The sequence below is a fragment of the Ctenopharyngodon idella genome, chromosome 16 (genome assembly GCF_019924925.1).
Source record: "Ctenopharyngodon idella isolate HZGC_01 chromosome 16, HZGC01, whole genome shotgun sequence".
In the NCBI taxonomy this organism is placed as follows: domain Eukaryota; kingdom Metazoa; phylum Chordata; class Actinopteri; order Cypriniformes; family Xenocyprididae; genus Ctenopharyngodon; species Ctenopharyngodon idella.
The window spans coordinates 16,400,600-16,414,613 of record NC_067235.1 but is presented as its reverse complement, the minus strand read 5'-3'; the positions used below and the strand labels follow the sequence as shown (position 1 = coordinate 16,414,613).

The window sequence follows — 14,014 nt, the reverse complement described above, 5'->3', positions numbered from 1 at the left end:
TCAGCAGATCTTCCAGAGCCTTGTCACGTCTCAGCAAATCTTCCAGAGCCCTGTCACATCTCAGCAGATCTTCCAGAGCCACGTCACGTTTCAGCAGATCATTCAGAGCCCTGTCACGTCTCAGCAGATCTTCCAGAGCCTCGTCACGTCTCAGAAGACCTTCCAGAGCCTCGTCACGTCTCAGCAGACCTTCCAGAGCCTCGTCACGTCTCAGCAGACCTTCCAGAGCCACGTCACGTCTCAGCAGACCTTCCAGAGCCTCGTCACGTCACAGAAGACCTTCCAGAGCCTCGTCACGTCTCCGCAGACCTTCCAGAGCCTCGTCACGTCTCCGCAGACCTTCCAGAGCCTCGTCACGTCTCCGCAGACCTTCCAGAGCCTCGTCACGTCTCAGCAGACCTTCCAGATGTGTACACTTTGCTAGATGTGTACAAAAACCGTCTCCATTGACTTTGTATTGCATGAGGCTGCCTTCTTGTCATTTCTTACTTATAACAAAAAACAGAACAATGCCTTAAAGCTGCTGTGTGACAAGGTGTACAGCAAACAAGCTAAAAAACCCAGAACTAAGTTTTTATAAGCTACCAAACCATAAAGGCTAGCCTTTAAGGAGACAAAAGTGGATACAGACAATAAGACGTGAAGCATCAGCAGGAAGAATGGGTAAATTTTGGGATCTTGGCACTCAGTATGCCTCAGTACGCCTACGTGTGTAGTAAACATTTTGTCACTGTTAAGTCAAATATCCAAATCTCAGTTTTATATATTATATTTCCTGTCGTACCCTCCAGTGGGCATAGTTCTCATAGTAATATGACATGTCGCGCTCTGTCTCAACCGCCTGTATCCACTTTTTAGTCCTTAAACGCTCGTTTTTTGGGTCGACAGCTTATTAAAAACTTCTGGGTTTTTGGTTCTGGGTTTTTTTAGTTTGTTTTCTGTACACCTTGTCACACAGCAGCTTTTAGACATTGTTCTGTTTTTTGTTATAAGTCAGAAATGACAAGGAGGCAGCCTCACGCAATACAAAGTTAATGGAGATGGTAGGATTGTTTTCCCCCCCGGTGGGCGTGGTTTTCAGATTATGATGTGTGTCGCTCTGTCTCTATTGTTCACAATGGCCCCGGGCCATCTGGCAGTCCTTATTGTCAAGCCCTGCTGTTTTATAAAGGATTTTTGATTCTTTTTTTTTTTTTTCCCCCATGAATTCAGTGCAGAAGTATGTAAAACATTCTGTTCCATAATGCCAGAAGGGTGTGATCTCACTCAATAAAAGACTGAACAAACAGGAATGTGTATTCACACTAGTCTGACTACAACAAGGGAAGCATTCTGTTTTTCACTGAACATCAGAGGATTCTAAACAGAGAAATTTCATGGCTTCAGCGCTGTCTCTCCACCTCATGTGCCCGGTGTGTTTGAGTGACTTCAACGATCCAGTAAGTTTGCCCTGTCAGCATGTTTTCTGCAAACATTGTATTACAAGTTATTTGGAATCAATTGAAGGTGCTTACAAATGCCCGGAATGCAGACAAAACTTCACCAGACAGGATGTCAAAGCTAACCGAGTTCTGAGAAATGTTGTGGACGCCGTACAACAACAGCGCAAGACAAAACAGCAGACTCCAAGGACAGCACAAGAAGTGTTGTTCTGAGCATGAAGAACAACTCAAACTTTTCTGTGAGAATGACCAGAGATTGGTTTGCCTCATCTGTAAGGAGGGAGAGAAACACCGTGGACATGATTTCAAGCCTGTAAAAGAAGCTATGGAGATCAGTGAGGTTGTATATATGTGCAATATACTGTATAAATAAACAAATAAAAGAATGTGACAGGATGAAACCGTAATGACAACTTTTTGTGTAATAATGTGCTTTTGTTGATGCTATTGTTTACTTAGAATGTGGTGAGAAAAGCATTGAGATTTATTGTGGATGACAATAAACAAGTGGATGACATGATCTTGATCCAGATGCTTGAAATCACAAAATCTAAGGTACGTTATTTAAAGAAATTATTGGGGGGGGTTTTTCTCTCATGTTTTTCAGTCTGCCACTCTATTAAACTTTGTGTATCACATTTCTTCTACTATTCATATAATGTAAATGCACAGGAAAGGGCCAAACATCTTGAGGAAAAGATGCATGCTCAGTTTAACAAAATGCATGACTTTTTGAGGGAAAAGGAGAAAGAAATTATGAGACAGCTCCAGAAGGCAGCCAACAGTGCTGAGAAATCAATGCAGCAAAATGCATCATTGTTGACAAATTTGCAAATTAATGGAAATAATCAGGTATCTGTTTTGGAGTCAGGACTAACAATATGCCAACCTGAGAAGTTTTTACAGGTAATCTTCTGTGTTCACAAATATAATACATATATAACATTTTCTATGCTGTAATTTATTATATATCATTTAATATTTAATTTTGGATTTCATGAAATTGTTTTCAGTGGTGGAGTGAAGAAGGTTTCCCTTTGGTTGATAAAATCACACTCAGTGAGAACAAAGGCATCACGTCTGCCTTGGCATCCAAGTAAGATGTAAAATGCATTTTTGCAAACATTTTTGTCCGTCTTTTGACACTTACATGCTTAGCCAAGACTCGAAAGCCGTCTTTTCACTGGCTGCCTGCAACCACAATTCACCCTCTAGTGGCAGTAGTAATGAACTTTTATTTTGTTCACGAAGCCGCTGTGTGTCTGTTTGGCTGCATTTACTTGGGGTGCTTCTCAGTTTTCAAAACCATCCTTCCTCATTTCCTCGCTCCTCCGTCCTCCAGCCCGTGACCTGTAAACCGAGCAAACTCAGCCATCTTAAAGCACATTTCAATTCTCTAATTGAACCATGAGGAATGAGGGAGCTAAGCATCTTGAGTGGCGTGTTTTTTTTTCTCTCTCCCCAAACCAGTTCAGCGCAAACTCCACCCCTCAGCCGATTCTAAAGATTTCATTTTATTTTTTTCAATATCTATATTTGTCCATATTTGTTTTTGTTTTGTTTTTTTGCTTATGTCTTATGTACTTTGCCTGTTTGCCTAAATTAAAAAAAAAAATAAAATAAAATAAAAAAAAAGATTTCATTGGTCATGTCAATTGTAGTGCTGATTGACAAATACAAGACCCTCCAATAAAACTGTCCCTGAGTTCCATTCGGAAGAGTTCATCCCTAATGCCCTAATCCAGAGGTCTTCACCCCTGCTCCTGGGGACCCACTGTCCTGCAGAGTTTAGCTCCAACCCTAATCAAACACACCTGAACCAGCTAATCAAGCTCTACAGGATCGCTTGAATATCACAGGCAGGTGTACTGAAGCAGGTTGGAAATAAATTTTGCAGGACATTGGGTCCCTAGGAGCAGGGTTGAAGACCTCTGCCCTAATCCCTTCAAAGGGTTTACCCTCCAGAGTGAGAGCTTAGAAGGAATGAAGGGTGTAGGGGTCAAAAAAAAAATTAACAAGACAATCAAAGACGTGCCTTCGTCGAACATTTTGTACACTAGTTGACCCCCCCCCCCCCCCCCCCCCCCACAAAAAAAAAAACACGCTCTGCACGATGAGTAGATTGTGCAAGCTGCGCCTTTTTTTTAACATTAGTTTGTTTATTTATTTTTGGTTTATCTCAATTGTGCCTATGTATTTTGTCCATTTAAATGGACTGATAAAGGGAGCTGTAAAGTATTTTTGCTGAAGTATGACCATAATAATGTACCAAATCTAACTCATATAAATATTACAGTAGTATAGAAAATACTATACATACATTAGGTAAAATCGAACTCCGAGCCTCCTGTTCCCATTCTGTGATGCCAAACAACTTCCCTGTGCAAAGGATCATGGGGGCCCGAAGTGTCCATCAGTTGTACCCTTCGAAATCCTTCATTTCGAAGGGCCCTTTGGAGTGGCCAGTTTTGAGCACTTCGGTTTGGAACGACCCTTCAATATGGCGGCCATGATTGTTTTCACTCCGAAGTGCCCTTTGGGGGACGATATATCCCATTTGGAAGGCACCGTGGCTTTAGGCCTGGATTTGCGCTGAACTGATGCACAGGGGTGCTTTCCAATACTCAAACTGATGCTTCATTGCTTCATCGTTTCCTCATTCCTTCATCCTCTAGCCTAGCTTGTGACCCGGAAACCAAACAAAGAAAGCCATCTTAAAAGACATCTCAATTCACTAAATGGTGGAAATGCACCAAAGCTGGTTTGTCAAACGCCATTAAATTCAAAAGAAGAGGATTTCTCTAACTGCACCATGAGGAGGGAAGGAACAAGGAGTGAGGAAGCTTCCAGAGGAGCTATGAGCGAGGATGCACAGATGTATCCTATGCGGAAGTCTTTCTTGTCGAAAAACCTGATGCACATATAAATTCTCCTCCCCCTTCACATCTGTCACAACAATTTTAATTTAGGTTTTACATTTGCAGTTTAAATAAATCATACATCTCACATATTTCAACAGGGTATCATGCTTTTATTATTATGAATTTCTTAGATAACCAAACTTTAACAAGACCTCTTGAGTGCAGATGATGATGCTTTGAAGTGACACTTGAGTGATCAAGAATATCTCATATAGGCGTACAAAGTTTTCCTTCGATTCCTCCATCTTCATTTACTGTCCATGCTTACTTTCCTAGCATTCGGGTTCGGAGTAGGTATAGCTAAGATGTGAGGAAAGGAAGCAAGGATACAGAATTTAAGAAACAAGAAGCAACATAATGTGACTGTAAGAGCACTTATTGGTGGGATGAATGAATGAATATATGACACATGACTGAAATTACTTTTGGGGAGAACATGGGTTATGTGTTAACTTGTTAAACATCCATCCATCCATTTTCTAAACTGTTTGTCCTCTGTATGGTTGTGGGGATGCTGGAGCCTAACCATGTTAAACATTTATTCTTTATTCTTAACCATCCAGTGTGACTTAAAGGGATAGTTCACCCAAAAATGAAAATTCTGTCATCATTTACTTATATCTGCTTGGTTACAAACATTCTTCCAAATATCTTCCTTTGTGTACAGCAGAACAAAGAAATGTATACAGGTTTGGAACAACTTGAGGTTGAGTAACTGATGACAGAATTTTTAATTTATATATAAATATATATGCAGTGGATGAATTTAAAACTATTATTTTCTACAGATTTAAATCAAAACTTGATGGTGCTAAAGTGATTTCTGACCACTTCACCCTTGGCCCTTATGAAACTGACCTGCCATTAATTGTTTGGAGAGACATGCTAGGCCCTGTGAAACATGGTGAGTTGAGCCCTCATGAACATCTCTTGTGGTAATGTTTTATGAAATTTAGCACTCTTATTTTTTTGTTTCTGTTATTAAACACAACCATATTTATGTCTAGGTCACCATATTAATGTAAACATTAAGTTTCATTTGTTTGGAGAATGTTTGCTTCCTGTAATATTTTTTTCTTTAGACCTATCAGATACATCTACAATAGACAAAGACCTGAAACTGGCGATCAGAAAAGAGAGCTATCTGCAGTCTCAAGAGGAAGATTACTTTGCTAAATTTCAGAACTTTCACAACGGTTATAAGGACAATTATGTGGAGAACATACAACCTGGTCAGGTGTACTGGGAGGTTGACATAGGAGTTGAACCAGGATGGGAACATGGACTTACAGTTAGATATTACCCAAAGGAGAAGAATGGTTCTCTCTGGCAGACATTATTTTCTAAATGTTTTGAGAACATATCTCTTTCAGTGAAAAATGACCGAGTTTATGCTGTAAGGGGCAGTGAAGAAACCTCTAATCGTCAGCCAGATTATACCCAGGAGAGTTGGGGTTTATGTAGACAGTGAGAAACGTCAGATTGTGTTTTGCAATGCAGACAAAATGTCTCTCATTCACACAGTGTGTTGTGGAGATAAATAGATTTACCTATAAATCAAACCTTCTATTTGTACACCTGCTTTGGCTTTCTGAGAATCTGAGAAATGGTCTGGTTATCCTATTCATTTTTGTATGAATTATCATTATTGTTATAAATATGATGTTTTGATTTCTAAAAAAAAAAAATTAAAATGGGTCTGTTAAATGAATAAATATAATTTGAAGTGGTATTTTCACATTTTTATTTCTTTCATGTATATATCAGTTAAGCCTTAAAGCATATGATTATGAATAAGGGATTTGTCCAGCATAAATTATGCCATATGATGTTGTATTTCATAGTTGAACTGTATTTGAGAGTGTGATTTTTATATATATATATATATATATATATATAAAATGTATGTACAAATTTACTGTAAAAGAGACTTTGCTCTAACAAATGCTCCTATATTAACTGGCATATTCAAAAATGAAAAGTAAAGTGACGAAACTGACACTGATAGGTCACATGATAATGACAACATGGCGAATAGTACATCCGAATTACATTCAAACTACACACATTTATACTATATACTAGAACATACTTTTTTTAGCGGTCGTGGTCAAGAGAGTACGCGATTTCGGGTGTCATGTTCTGGTTTATTTTTCTGTTCCTGGGACTCTTACACTGCATTCACATGGGGCGTCGGCGTTAACGCTTCTCATTTACTTTGAATGGGTCATGTCACACATTGCCGATGTGAACTGTGGGTTCGCGATGCTCAAGGCAGAAGTTGAAAATTTGCCAACTTTTCAAGCGCCAATGCAGGCGTCAGCCAATCAGATCACTTTAGGTAAACACCCTAGAGCAGTCGCTAGACAATTGCATTCATGCAACGCCGGAATGTAATGTGATTGGCTGTTGTCACTATGACATTCATGTCAGCACCAAGCTTCAGACACGCCCTCCGTCAAGCGTTGACGCCGACACCCCATGTGAGTGCAGCGTTACCAGTTTGTATGTTCCTGTTTCCTGTGTTTAGTTCCTGTTTCCTTTGTTTTCTTGTATTGGTTTGTTGCTGCGGTTACTGATTATGTTGTTCACCTGTTTCTTGTTTAGTTCCATTTTATCCTGTATATTTATACCCCCTGTTGATTTTGCGGTTGTCTGTTTATTTTCCTGTGTGGTGCTACAGAGTGCTTTTGTTTTATTAATTTAATAAAACTGCTGCGATTAGATCTACGCATCTCTCTTTCTTTTGTGGAACCAGCTGTGACACAGAGTACAACCCAATACATCGGACCACACCTAAAGTGCATAAATCTCTAGGACAGTGATTTAAGTCTGGGAAACACAAGGAGATGTGGGGGTCTACAGAAAAAATGTCACGAAAAAAGAAAAAAAAGAAAAAAAATGTTTACTATTTTTGTCACACAGTATCATACGTCGAACAATTTATAGTCAAACTTATAGTAATAACAGTATTAACATTTTGAGTATTTTAGGTATTCTGAGTGTTTCGTGGATGGAGGGAAACATCAAGGACACATTTTTAAAACTTTTAAACGTTTTTGAAAGAGGAATAAAATCAAGTGTTTCAACCTGCTGCTTTTTAAAACATTACAAAGCATGTAGAATTGAACTTTTTCAACTCATCAGCAGTTAATGTCTTTTTAAGGAAGTCTGCTGGAGTCTTTATCTCAAAGGATGTGCTGAAGGATGGGGGGGGGTCAACTAGACCAATACAAAAAAAAAGTAAAGTATCTTAAAGTCTGTCACGTTAGTTTCCGTTTTCATGGACTTTCAGTTTTGTTTTCATTTGTCACTTGTTCCTTTGTTTGTGTTCCCGCCTTGTATCATTTAGTATCTTGTTATCTGCACTACTTACGTTCCTGCCTTTCTGTTGTTCTTTGTCCGGTCACGTAGTTAGTTAGTTGTTGCCTGTTCTTATTCCTGTTTGGATTATTATATTAAACTGTGTTTGAACTTGATTCGTCTTCGTCCTCATCTGCCTGAGCACACAGTGTTACAAAGTCATTTTAGATACTAAAATCAGTTAATGTTTGTATGTTTTTTTAATTATTATTATTATTTTATAGCTTTCAGAAAATATCTCTAGTGTTTTCAGAGGAGATGAAGCTGTTTTTGAGAATGCAGGAACAGGAAGTGAAGAAACAGCTGGAGACATAGGAAAGGAATGCAGCTGAGGCCATGCAGAATAACTTTTTTATGAAAAACGAACAGCTGCAAGAGACAGAGAAACATCTGAGAATGACAATCTGAGCACTTTACAGGTAAAATGTAAATGAAATCCATTCACTGGTCTTACACAGTAAAATATACCATCAGACTTTATATAAAGTCATGCAGATGGTATATTTTAAGTGGAAGAAATGTCAAAATAAACTAATACAATTAAAATTTTACATTCATATTTACCTTTATTCATTTATCATAAGTTTTTCTCAGAAGCAGCTTGCAAATTAGGAAAATCAAACAATTTGTTTTAATAGATCAACTGAGTTTATCTGGAATTTTAAAAGATGGAGACAGAACAGCAAAAAGAAATTCATCTCCACAGGAGAAATAGTGTGATGCGACAAAGTCGACTAGGCACACACACACACACACACACACACACACACACACACACACACACACACACATACTTGTATATGTGGTTTACGGGGACTCTCCATATATAGACGTAATGGTTTTTATACTGTACAAACTGTATATTCTATCCCCCCTACCCCTAAACCTACTCATCACAGAAAACTGTCTGCATTTTTTGAATTTCAAAAAAACACTGTTTAGTATGTTTTTTTTTAAGCCATTTGGTTTACGAGGACACAGGAAGTGTCCTCATAAACCATGTTTACGTTGTAATACCCATGACATTATACACATATGTGTCTTCATAAACCATGTATACAAGAACACACACACATAGGTATGGACTAAAAGGTCTATGTATTCTGATCCAGACAGGAAAACCTAAAAGTACAGAGCTTTGTCAGTTAAATATTAAACCAGCCCAGAATAATTTACATAAATTCTGAGTCATAGATTGACCAATAGCTTGAGTCATGATTTTGACAGTGCTGAATCATGCTTTTGACTTGTGCTTGTTTTTTTCCTACATAGTTTTATGTCACATCAGTCTTTGTGAGTAGCACAAGAGAGTTTGCCAAAACTTTTAATGATATATAAGTAGTGTTTAACCCTGACCACAAAAATCCATATGTAATTTAGTCTTGGTCAGATTTTTGGTTTTGAGCATTTCCTCCAAAATACTGACTGATGGAATGATAACACGAGATATAAGAAGCATTTTTTAAAAATTAATAAGACTATCTATTTTGCTATATTAAAGGGATAGTACACCCAAAAATGAAAATTCTGTCATAATTTACTCACCCTCAAGTTGTTCTGTATGAATTTCTTTCTTCTGTTGAACATAAGATATTTTAAAGAATGTTGGTAACCAAACAGCTGATGGACCCCAATGACTTCCATAATATGTGTTTCTATACTATGGAAGTCAATGGGCACCAGCAAACGCATTCTTCAAAATATCATCAGCGCAAGAAATATATTAATACAGGTTTGGAACAACTTAAGAGTGAGTAAATGATGACAGAATTTTAATTTTTGGGTGAACTAATCCTTTAATTGCAGGTTTAGTTGCATTTTTCCCCCTTATTTTTCTCCATGCTTTGTGCAGACCAGTTAAAAAGTATGGCCGTAATTAATAATTAAATATAAGATATTTTATACTATACTTAATAATTAATAATAAGATTGGGCATAATATCCCAAAAAAGGGAATTAAAAGCCTAATTATATGTTTCACTTCTAATTTATTAAGTTGCTTTTAGCCTTAAGACTCCATTGTACATCACTACACTAAATAAATCTTTCATCTGAAATTAAATACAAACTTTGTTTTGATGTATTTTGTACATCTGGATTTCACAAGTTTTTCAGTATCAAACATTTTACAGGAATACATCTGAAAAAACATTTCACAATTTTGAACAACCTGTTCTGATTGGCTAGAACAATCTACTGCTGACTCATTGAAAATATGTGTAGTTCTGTGCATGCTAAAATGTTCTGTATTGCATAACCATCTCTCTTCTAATTCCTCCTGCTGATTTTCTCCTTCTCCAGCCCTGATGTTCACATGATCACAGATGCGGGGGAGGGAGAGAAAAGGGGATAAAAGTTAGAGCCGAGTGAGCTGTAAAAAGAAGCAGTTCGTACAAGTCTGAGCAGAAAAACTTTCTCTTGTTAATTCTCCCAGGGAAGCTTATTGCTCTCCTCTTCATGGACTTTTATTTCATTATTGGTGATCTGGAGGATAGGACTACAAGATAAAGACATAACTTTAGTCAGACGGACTACTTCGCTTCGCTATTAAATAAAGAAGAGGGTGGTCGACAGATTTACTGAACTTAAGATGGAAGATATTGAAAATTACACCAGTTTACAAGAGTTCACGGAAGATACAGCTCATAGTGGGAACAGACCTATACTCACATCACAGAGCAAACAAGGTAATGTATGTGTGTTATTAATGCAAGTACTGTATGTGAACTTGAGGGAGGAGTGGAATGCAAATCACACCCCGTAGATGTGTTCGGAGACATGTGGGACAATCAGAGTAATAATTAATGATTTTGTGCTTCATCAGGTGTTCAAAAAGGGGCGAAGTGTTTGAGGGGGCAGGCAGCTCTGGTCCTGCTCATTGCTCTGCTGACCTCAGTTTGTGCAAACATTGTACTTGGCGTTCTCTGTAAGTAAACACTCTGCTACACGTACACATTATGCAAGTAAGCATGATGCAGTCAAAGTGCGTGTGGGCTTCATAACGAATAGAATAGAATAGAATAGAATAGAATAGAATAGAATAGAATAGAACAGCTCAAACATGCATTTTAGTCTAGAACTAGCTTAAGCCTTGTCTGTGAAACCGGGGGATAATGTTTTTCTTCAAGACTGGACAAATCTTTTTTAAGTCAGTTACATAAAAAGGTGATTGGTTTATTTTGAATCTGAAAATTAAGAACGATTAGCCCTAACTAAATGCTAGTTGAAGACACAGTCTAAACTTAGTGGCTATGTTTATGCAATTGGCCCCAGCTGTCTGCAAGACTGCTGGGTTAATATATTGATGATGGTAGAAACTCTCTGTCTCTGTCTCTCTGCAGTGGTAAACAGTCACAGATCATCTGTCACTGTAGAGCCAGACAAGAGTGATGAGTCTGAAGCTGCGTCTCTGTCTCTCAAACTTACTGCCATGCAGGAGCGTTTCTCCCACCTCTGCTCAGAATACACAACTCTTGGACAGACTTGTTCAAAATCGGGTGAGAAAAAAAGGACTGAGACACAAAAATTAGTGTATTACTAAATGGTATTTGATGCCCAAGGCTTTCCATTCATTAACATCTCTCTTCCGCAGTGATCAGATGTAGTCCATGCCCAGAGAACTGGATACATTTAGAAGAGAGGTGTTATTACTTTAGTGATGATAAACTTGACTGGCAGCACAGCAAAGAGAGCTGTGCGTCCATGGGCGGCTATCTGACAATACTGCACAGCCACGAACAACATGTAAGTGTGTGGCTTATTCTTATTACTTATATGCACTTCTTCTTAGATGGAAAATTACAACATTTGTTTCAATAATTAATGCTTGCAGCATATATGTTTATTCAATATGATATACTATTGATATATTTTTATTTTTAATACAGCACACCCTTGAGGGTGTCGCACGCAATCGTGGTGGATTTGACTATCATTTCTGGATTGGTTTATCAGACGCTGAGACTGAGGGAGTGTGGAAATGGGTGGACAACACAGTGGTTAATAAGACGTACGTGCACGCGCGCACACACACAAGGGGGAGTTGGGCGGGGGGGGGTTCACTGTTGCCAACAAATTTTCAGGAGAAGTTGTTAGAGGCAGGTCAATTTGTAGCTAAAAGTTGCTAAATTATGTTGTGATGCCATTGTGTGATGGCGTCATTACATAATGACGTAAAACCTCATCATTATGTAGAATCGCTCCCTAATCGAATAGTATGCAAAAAACAGTAGGCCAACGAAGTAGTATATCCAAATACATAGTATTCAAAAAAATGTAGGCAAAAAGTACCCGGATGACATACTACTTCCAGCGAGATTTATTCTTTAAGTGCGCATTCGATGGACACTTCACTATCCCATGAGGCCACACGACATGGCGTAGTACATCCAAATTTCATTCACACACATTCATACTTTATAGAAAATACTTTTTTTAAAGGTCACAAAGTAAGTTTCAAACCAAATGTAGTACCTGCTATACAGTATGCAATTTTTGTGTCATTTAGAGGGAAAATATGTACACTTGTTTGAGTTGCCAACTTTTGAAAAATTGCTAAAAGTCACCAAATACATCTTAAAAATAGCTAAATTTGTTGCTAGGTTGCCAGGGTAGTCTGGAAAGTGTTAAATCTAGCAACAAAATTGCTGAATTGGCATCACTGGGTGGGATTATGATGTTTTTGTGGTATTTCGTCTGGACTCACCGCTGCTCTCTTTAGGTACTGGAATGAATGGCATGAAGAGCCCAATAATCACGAGTCAGGTGGGATTCATGGAGAAGACTGCGCAGTGCTGGACTCACGCTCTAAAACCTGGTTTGACGTGCCCTGTGATTTCAGTTATAAACGTATCTGTGAGATGGATCCTATCACACTTAACATTTGAATTGAAGTTGAAATGTGTACAAATGTAGCCTATATGTATTTTTCTATTGCCCTCCTTTTTTAATAAACGGTGAAATTCTCAGAGGTTCAAAGGTTCAATGTAGTTTGTGTGTCTTTAATTTGACTTGACATTTGAAAAATGAAAACATTGCACAATAATGTTTTTTTCCACTCTTCATCACCCCCTTTCCCTAGCACCAAAGGGAAAAAAGCTTTTTTTCGGCTATTATGCAATCAAAGACAATGCAATGAGACAAGGGTCCGTGTAGGTCCATGTACGTTTTGATCATTTCATTTCCTATTTGGAATGGAATAACGAGAAATGAATAGATAGCTTGTTTATTTGTTTTTTCATTTAGTTTAACAAACGGAAAATTAGATTTTGGCCCGATTTCCCTTTTTTTTTCGGTTTATGGCTTTGATATTTCATTCGCACATGTGGGCGGCGCTGAAACACCCCTTTCATCTGATTGGTCAAACCGCGCCGTCTTCAGGACGGCCTTATTTCTGCCAGCTATTTCTCAATATGTGTTCTTAAAGGGTTAGTTCACCCAAAAATGAAAATTCTGTCATTAATTACTCACCCTCGTGCCATTTTACACCCGTAAGACCTTCGTTGATCTTCGGAACACAAATTAAGATATTTTTGTTTAAATCCGATGGCTCCGTGAGGCCTACATAGGGAGCAATGACATTTCCTCTCTCAAGATCCATAAAGGTACTAAAACATATTTAAATCAGTTCATGTGAGTACAGTGGTTCAATATTAATATTATAAAGCGACGAGAATATTTTTGGTGCGCCAAAAAAAAACAAAATAACGACTTATTTAGTGATGGCCGATTTCAAAACACTGCTTCAGGAAGATTCGGAGCATAATAAATCAGCGTGTCGAATCATGATTCGGATCGCATGTCAAACCGCCAAACTGCTGAAATCACGTGATTTGGCGCTCCGAACTGCGGCCACGGAGCCGTCGGATTTAAACAAAAATATCTCAATTTGCGTTCCGAAGATTAACGAAGGTCTTACGGGTCTGGAACAGCATGAGCGTGAGTAATAAATGACAGAATTTTCATTTTTGGGTGAACTAACCCTTTAAGCGATCTTGCGATCAACCGTCGAAGTTCAGTTCCAATACTCAAGAACGCAAGAACAGAGGACGCATGAAAGTACCCGGATGTGTTCTTGATATCGAGGATGCATCGAATGCAAACTTGAGAGAGTCGAACCGTTAAAAATCCCAGAAGACGCTGCGGGCGGTCGACGTACGGAAGCCTGTAAGCTTTAAAGTTCTCGTTCTCACTTATGAGATTCTCGCTAGAAGCTCGCAAATATGTGACAGCTCGTGAAAGTAAAGCGTTTGTTTTGCTTAATTTTAATAAAGTGATAACCTGAAGAAA

General features: G+C 38.3%; 2 protein-coding genes across 2 annotated transcripts; both read left to right on the top strand.

The window, feature by feature from the left end:
• The first annotated feature begins 1,019 nt into the window (after window positions 1–1,019).
• Window positions 1,020–7,089, top strand: LOC127497725 (zinc-binding protein A33). Its single transcript, XM_051866414.1, is given in 8 exon segments — window positions 1,020–1,645; window positions 1,647–1,782; window positions 1,902–1,997; window positions 2,115–2,348; window positions 2,456–2,538; window positions 5,152–5,267; window positions 5,446–5,780; window positions 5,782–7,089. Coding segments are annotated over 8 exon segments (1,395 nt in total). The 5' UTR covers window positions 1,020–1,376; the 3' UTR covers window positions 5,908–7,089.
• A 2,949-nt stretch (window positions 7,090–10,038) lies between these two features.
• Window positions 10,039–12,710, top strand: cldc1 (C-type lectin domain containing 1). Its single transcript, XM_051864509.1, has 6 exons — window positions 10,039–10,413; window positions 10,551–10,652; window positions 11,068–11,223; window positions 11,319–11,470; window positions 11,614–11,735; window positions 12,447–12,710. The coding sequence occupies exons 1-6, from the start codon at window positions 10,317–10,319 to the stop codon at window positions 12,610–12,612; spliced, it is 795 nt and encodes a 264-aa protein (XP_051720469.1). The 5' UTR covers window positions 10,039–10,316; the 3' UTR covers window positions 12,613–12,710.
• Window positions 12,711–14,014: the final 1,304 nt, after the last annotated feature.

Bases quoted from the DNA above. Each gene is read 5' to 3' on its own strand.
- cldc1 (XM_051864509.1), top strand. From the start codon at position 10,317: ATGGAAGATATTGAAAATTACACCAGTTTACAAGAGTTCACGGAAGAT. The intron at 11,471-11,613 runs GTAAGTGTGTGG...TTTTTAATACAG, and splicing joins TGCACAGCCACGAACAACAT to CACACCCTTGAGGGTGTCGC. The intron at 11,736-12,446 runs GTACGTGCACGC...TGCTCTCTTTAG, and splicing joins AACACAGTGGTTAATAAGAC to GTACTGGAATGAATGGCATG.